General features: G+C 31.5%; 1 protein-coding gene across 1 annotated transcript; it reads left to right on the top strand.

Moving 5' to 3' along the window:
• Positions 1-2,302: 2,302 nt before the first annotated feature.
• Positions 2,303-5,666, top strand: LOC131074035 (receptor kinase-like protein Xa21). The gene is made up of 2 exons (XM_058010583.2): positions 2,303-4,921; positions 5,030-5,666. The coding sequence occupies exons 1-2, from the start codon at positions 2,329-2,331 to the stop codon at positions 5,470-5,472; spliced, it is 3,036 nt and encodes a 1,011-aa protein (XP_057866566.2). The 5' UTR covers positions 2,303-2,328; the 3' UTR covers positions 5,473-5,666.
• Positions 5,667-8,012: the final 2,346 nt, after the last annotated feature.

Here is an 8,012-nt window from a genome sequence, read left to right as displayed (position 1 = left end):
ACAAAACTTAAGGAAAGACATAAATCTTAAACAATTGAAAAATTAAGAAATTTAGAATTATATAGAAAAATAAGTATAATTTTTTTTTTTTAAATTAAATATAATTGTTATATAAAATATAAATATAAATTATTATTTAAAAATTAAATATTTAACTAAAAATATTGAAAAAGTTTAAAATTTTAAAATTAATCTTCATTTCTTTGTAAAAATGTCTCACCAAACTTTATTTTAAATTATTAGTAAATCAAAAGTTAAACCCTTTTAAAAATGTATGTTTAATAATTCTAAGTAATAAAATTAATTAAAAAATATAAATATAAAAAATAGATGTAAATAACATTATTTAAAATTAGAATTATGATGGTGCTTATTTAAAGGTAAAATTAAAAAATGAATACAAAAGTAAAACAAATATATTATCAAAAAGTAAAGTATTTTGTGTCTATATGCGTGTGTACATGTATATTTATGTGTATATATACATATACATATAAATATGTGTGTCTGTATATATATAAAATAAATAAAATAAATTTTGAGATAAATGTATTTAAAATATCTAGACTAATTGCTAATAATAATGAATATTTAAATGTAATGAAACTTTGGATGCAAATATAAACATAACTTATTAAAAGTAGAGCATCATCCAACTAATTACATTAAAAGTTTCTCATTACAAAAGTTAACATTTTCCTCTATGTTGATGCAAATGCAAAGAATCATGCAATTCATGGGAGGATAGCTCTCCAATATTTTATAGTGTTTATTTTTTGTTATGGTTTTCTAAAAGTCATTTGTTGGATTGTTTTTGAAATTTAATGGTTGATTACAATTATCTATTCTTTGTTCTTTTTTTTTTTTTTTCTAAATAATGGCTAGTAAATTTTTTAACGTGATTGGCGACGCTGGCATGACACGCCCTCTGGCTCCACGTGAAATGCTTTTGACCCGGAGCTATGAACCGGTGAGGACACAACCGGGGGGCATGACACGCCCTCCGATTCCACATGAAATGCTTTTGACCTGGAGCTATGACTCGGTGAGGGCACAACCAAGGGACCTCATCCCCACATTTCACTTGTTCAAACCCACGAGCACAATGGCCCAGCGAAGATACAAGGTTTGTGAGCACAATGGCCCAGCAGGGGTTTGAACCTTGGTGGCCGCTTCACCAACGAAGTGTTTAAACCGCGATATTCTTTGTTCTTTAACAATATTCAAATTCATGATTAATTCTCATTTTATGTAATCTTTTGCTTTCATAAATATTTAAAAAAATTATAATTGGATTACAAAATCTATCATAACAATAGTTAATCTATTCTCTATTGTTAGACACAAAAAAAACTTAAAAGATTTTAGTGTGGGTCACTCTCTACATGAACATATAGCTTATGAATAGAGGAATATTGTTGGCGAGCAAATGCTTATGAATATTTTTTATTCAATAATTTTGTTTACAAGTCAACATACTTATTGTCTAGTAATGCAATTTTTGACAACTTTTTCCCTCTTTCCATGTGGAACATATAGCTTTCCTCTCATTTTCCACAACTAGCTTTGATTTCTATGTGGAAAATATAACTTCACAATCACTTTTTACACCATTTTTTTAATTCTACCTAGAAAATATAAGTTTCCTCCTCCCATTTCCCACATGAATGATGTCTTTTGTCTAGTTATACAATTTCTTGACGACTTTTGTCCTTTTCCATGTGAAAAATATATCTTTCCTCTTATTTTCCACAGCTTTGTTTGTTTGTATGTAGAAAATAAAACTTTCCTTCCACATTTCACAACATTTTTCTTTTTCTATGTAGAAAATGCAATTTTCTCACTTGGCAAGATTGACCAAAACATCGAGAATAATTTATTTTAAAATATCTATGCTGACACGTGTTCATCAAACAAAAATCAATGCACTCACAGTAAAATATCTATGCTGATACCATTTCATCAAACAAAAATCAATGCACTCTCAGTGACCAACTTAGAATTTGTTTGTTATGCAAATGGCCGACAAAATCAACACACTTTTCACCATTTCACACGGCTTCGCAGCTCATTATGAGAAAACATATCACTATCCTTCGTCGAAACAGCACTGAAGAAATTTTCCAAAAAATTTAGGAGGATTCAAGAAGACCGAACTTATACGCCACAATGCCGGGTCAAGATTGCTAAATATTTCCACACGGCACGGCATTGAAGAAATCTGATTCGAAGTGGGATCAGCGGAATTTAGAGCTATATATAAGGACGCCAAACCCACTTAAAAAAACATAATTTGATAGACTAAAGTTGTATAAGCAAGAAATAGAGATGAAGATGAAGTTGGCTTGTCTTCTATTCTTCTTTATGTTTGTACTTCCTCTCTCCCTTTCTTCTCCTTCCAATCATTCTGACGAAGAAGCTCTCTTGGCTTTCAAGCGCTCTCTTTCTTCAGACCCCCAAAATTTCTTGCTCAATTGGTCTCCTCAGCACTCTTTCTGCAATTGGACTGGTGTTTTCTGTGCTTCTCGTCATCAAAGGGTATTTTCATTGAATCTCACTGGTATGTCTTTGTTGGGACCTATTTCTCCTTTCCTTGGCAATCTTTCTTTTCTTAGAGTACTTGATCTCAAAGCTAACAACTTCCAAGGTCATATTCCACCTCAATTGGGTAGGTTGTTTCGCCTTAGGATTCTTAAATTGTCCAGAAACAGATTGGAAGGTTCCATTCCCTCTGCTCTGGCGGGTTGTCATTCTTTGCAACAACTCATCCTAACCTTTAACCATCTTACGGGCAGCATTCCCTCCGATCTTGGTCTTCTTTCACATTTAGAGAACCTTTGGCTTGGAGCAAATCAATTGACAGGGACAATCCCACCTTCCTTAGGAAACATCTCCTCCTTAACCTTCATGGATTTGGGGGAGAACAAACTACATGGTGGTATTCCTATGGAATTAGGTGACCTTACTCAACTCACAATTCTTGCTCTTGACAACAATAACTTAAGAGGAGTGATTACCCTTGCCCTTTTCAACTGTACTCTTCTCCAAAACTTATCATTATATGATAATGAGTTAAGTGGCAACATTCCCTCGGAGTTTGGTAAACTTTCAGTGTTTCAATCTTTGTTATTAACAAGAAACCAACTTACTGGAGAAATCCCAACGTCCCTCTTTAATTGTACTCAACTATATGTGCTTGATTTATCTTATAACCATTTAATTGGCAAGCCACCGTTAGAGTTTGGTAATTTACATCAACTTCAAAAGCTTAGTTTGGGGGTAAATCATCTTGTGAGTGGTAGCAATGATTTATCTCTTCTTACAGTCTTGACTAATTGCTCCTCTTTAAAAAATCTAGAATTATCTTTTAATTATTTCACTGGTATTTTGCCCTCTTCTATTAGTCATCTATCAAGCCAACTATCTGTTTTTCATTTGTCTTCCAATAAAATTGAGGGAAGCATACCAATTGGCATTAGCAACCTTACAATGATGGAATACTTGGATTTATCTGACAATCATTTCAATGGAACTATTCCATCTTCACTTAGTCAACTTCCTAGGCTTGAAAGATTGTATCTAGAAAAAAATATTTTATATGGAAGTATTCCAAAAGAATTAGGTCAAGCAAAACATGTGGGAGTATTATCATTGAGTAGAAACAAGCTTTCAGGGAAAATTGCAAATAGTCTAGGTAATCTTCTACAACTAAGGAATCTTTATCTTGACCATAATCAATTATCAGGAAAAATACCTGCCAGTTTAGGGAGATGTCGAAATTTGGAGCTCATCGACTTGTCTCACAACAAGCTAAGGGGAAACATATCCCCAGAAATAGCAGGTCTTCAAAATCTCCTATTTTATTTCAATATTTCCAACAATTTCTTGCAAGGTTCTCTTTTAGAAATGAGCAAAATGGTGATGGTCCAAGCTATAGATGTGTCTGTCAACAACTTCTCAGGTGAAATTCCAGCTGCACTATCAAGTTGCAAAAACTTGCAATATTTGAATCTTTCATGGAATTCATTTTATGGCCCAATACCAGCATCACTTACACAACTCAAAAACCTTGAAGATATTGATTTGTCTTCAAATAAATTAACAGGTGAGGTTCCAAAAGGAGGAGTTTTTGCAAAAATTAATGAGTCATCACTGATGGGAAATCCTAGCCTTTGTGGTAAGTGGATCAATTTGCAAGCATGCTCCAATTCTAAGCAGAGTCATTTTTCTACCTCCAAAAAGTTGATAGTACCAATTGTGATTGGTATTGCAATATTTATCATATCTATTGCAATCCTGATTATTTTCTACAAAAGGAGAAATCAAAATACCTTTGATCTCAATATTTGGCCTAGAAGAATTCTATATGAAGAACTTGAAGATGCAACTAATGGGTTTAATGAAACCAATCTATTAGGAGTTGGTAGTTTTGGATCTGTTTATAAAGGGATTCTCAACAATGGTACAAATATTGCTGTTAAAGTTCTCAACTTACAAGATGAAAATGCTCTCAAAAGCTTTTACAAAGAATGCAATGTGTTAAAAAGAGTCAGACATCGCAATGTGATCAAAATTATTTCAGCTTGTTCCAACCCTAATTTTAAAGCACTTATTCTACCATTAATGTCAAATGGAAGTTTGGAGAAATGGCTATACCCTGAGGGAGTGGATGATTGTAGATTAAATTTTTCTAACAGGTTACAAATAGCAAAGGAGATAGCACAAGGAATTGCATATCTACATCACCATTGCTTTGTCCAAGTCATTCACTGTGACTTAAAACCAAATAATGTGTTGTTCGAGCATGATATGACTCCATATATAGCAGACTTTGGCATTACAAGACTCCTATTTGGAACTTCAATAGATTCATTGACTTCTACAAATGCACTCAAGGGATCTATAGGCTACATTGCACCAGGTATTATTTTGAACATTATTACAATCTAAATCGTCATTAAATTGTTTTATATTTAACATGGATATTTCATATGGGTTGAGAATAAGTAATCATTGTATTGAATTACAGAATATGGAATGGGTGGAAATATTTCCACAAAAGGAGATGTGTACAGCTATGGTATCCTACTTTTAGAGATGCTGACAAGGAGAAAACCTACAGATGACATATTTGTAGAAGGAATGAATCTACCAAAATGGGTAGGTATAGATTTTCCAAATAGAATCACAGAAGTGGTAGACAATAGCATGCTTAGAGATGTAAATGAACCTAGTTTATCAATGGTATTGTCATGCCTTACCCAATGCATGCAAGTAGGGTTGGCTTGTACAAGGGAGCTACCACAACAACGTCCAAATATGATGGAGATAGCTAATAGATTAGAAGATATAGAAAGGACATTTCTTGGTACTCGATCTTTTCAGTTGCCGATGGATATCTCACCTTTTCTTGAGACTCAAAGTGGTCTAAGAAATTCAAGAGATGAAAATTGGTCTACATCTTCATCTTAGCTCTTTACTCAATTTGATAGAAACTTTTATTTAATGTCGCCTATTTTAAATATTTTTACTGTAAAGTGTAATATTTTTAATTCTATAATATTGTAAGGTTGTGAAGTTATTGCATGTTTAATGCTTCTCCAAAATGTAAGATGTCCAAAGCTGTGTAATTTCATCCATGTATAAGGAAAATATAGTTTCTGAATAAATATATTTGTAGAGAAATAAAAAAGAATCCAAACAAAAAACATTAAGTTTTGATTCTTGATATTTTCTTTGCTCTTCTTTCCAACTTGGATATAAATTGTCTTTCTAAATATTACATATGTAAATCATGTAATAATTAACTAAATAGACACTTATAAGATACTCATTTTTGAACTAGGTTGATTATTTTAAATATGGCCATAAATTAAAATTTAGTTTAAGTGATCTATGTTAGATGTCTTTAAATATTTTATTTTCTAAAGATATAAAGAATAATTATAATTATTTTGGTTCTTGAATGGATGCTATCAAAGTGTTAAAGATGCATTATATCCTAAGTGCCACATCAAATAGAACTTCAATTTTTTTATAGGATACTTCAAGAAAAGAAAATGAAGTAGAGTTCAAATGTGGGTAAGAACTTTGGTTTCACCGCTACAAGTGTGGCTAACATGGTAAGCAATGGAAAGATGTTCAATTAAAATTTTCTATTTTAAATTCCAAGTTAAAAATGGACATCCAAACACACTTGTTAATCACATTTATCTTAATTAAATTTCAAACGGAGTTGTTAAACTATTTTTTTATTAAATATATGGCTGTCCAAACCCATAAATACTATGTTGTTTGAAGAAGTGGGTACAGATATGTAAGTGGTCAAAATGTGTACCCTTTTGAATTGATGTATAGAATTAAAAAAAAATATATATCATACAAAAAGAATGATGATTCAAATGATGAATGTAATGTTCAATTTATAATTTTGTTTGAATGGTTGAGATTCAATATTGGGTCTCAAGTTGAATCCAAGTTTGATGGAGCTAATGACAAGGGGTGGTAAGCATGAGGGAGTCTAAAATTTATTTTATTAGAAATTAAAATATTTATATTAGTCAATAAAATTTACTAGAGAGTTAAAAAGGTTGGCTAATGAGAAAATTGTTTGCATGAACTAGTTAAGTAAATGCATAGAGGAATTGAAAGGGGATTACTTATTTGCACACAATAATTAAGTGAATATATAGGCAAATGAATTAGTTTGATTGGTCTATAGACAGAGAGTATGATTAAATAGATTAGCTAGTTAACTAGATGAAGTTAAGTTTTAAGATTTAATTGTTAATTAAATTGATAATTGATACATATTAAGTGATGTTAATTAATTTGATAACTTATGAATAGTAGGTGGATAATGAGACATTAATTCAATAGATTTAATGTTTATTCACTTTTTAAAATAAGCATAATAATTTAATTAAATTATTATGAAAGAAAATAGATGATAAACTCTATAATAATAATATATGCTTATTTTATTTTATTGAATAAAAGGTGTAGAGAACCTGTAATATACTATATTATATAAGCTAAAAAAGATCATTATAGTAAAGCATTTGAAATACCAAATATTGAGCAAAAAAATGTATGATATAGAAATTACTTCAACTCCAAGATAGAATCATAAGAGTGTTGGCAAAAATGCAACAAACTTAGAGGGGGGGTGAATCTGTTTGCACAAAAACATAACTTAACCACAAATTCAGATCTGAAAATTACCAATGAAAGCAAAAATCAACACCACATCAATAACACACATAACACCAAGATTTCAGCACGGAAAACCTGGTTAAGGGAATAACCAAGATGGGAACCTACTCACAATGAGATAATATCCTGTTAGGAGTAAATGATATATTACAATGAGGAATGCACATACAATCAGGCACACTACCTAGAACACACTGGTCAAAGACAATAACAACAAGGGTTACAACCCTGAGGAAGAATCACTGTCTTACAGAAAGATTCAAATTACATCTGGAGGATCATGAACTGATAGAGTAGAATCTCCTCATGCCTGATTACAGTTTTGGACAAGCACATATACTACTCTGCCACACTTCTTCACACTTCTTCTCTTCTACCAAAATATTAAATCATTATTCGCTCATTACACACACTTATTGATATCGTAGATACATCCACATTAAGATATTACATCAATTTATACATATCATCAACCTATATTTCAAGGTTGGCTCAACACACATCACAAATTATAAGAACACACTACATCAATACATGCTAACCAAAAGAGTGTCAGTTAATACATAGTATGGACCCAAATCAACTCCTCAACCATGAAACACCTCCAACAATTATGGCATGAACATCTACAACTCGTTATAATCAACATGAATGTTGCATAACATGAAGAACATGACCAGATCAAGAAAATGATAAACAATGCACACAACAATCAATGTGGACCAACAACATGGATAGAATATGATCTAGAAACATCAACAAGCAATGTGAATTACCACAACAACAAGTGAAACATG

Source organism: Cryptomeria japonica, chromosome 4 (assembly GCF_030272615.1).
Source record: "Cryptomeria japonica chromosome 4, Sugi_1.0, whole genome shotgun sequence".
Taxonomy (NCBI): domain Eukaryota; kingdom Viridiplantae; phylum Streptophyta; class Pinopsida; order Cupressales; family Cupressaceae; genus Cryptomeria; species Cryptomeria japonica.
Note: the sequence above shows the minus strand (reverse complement) of the source record. Positions and strands in the feature narration are given on the sequence as shown.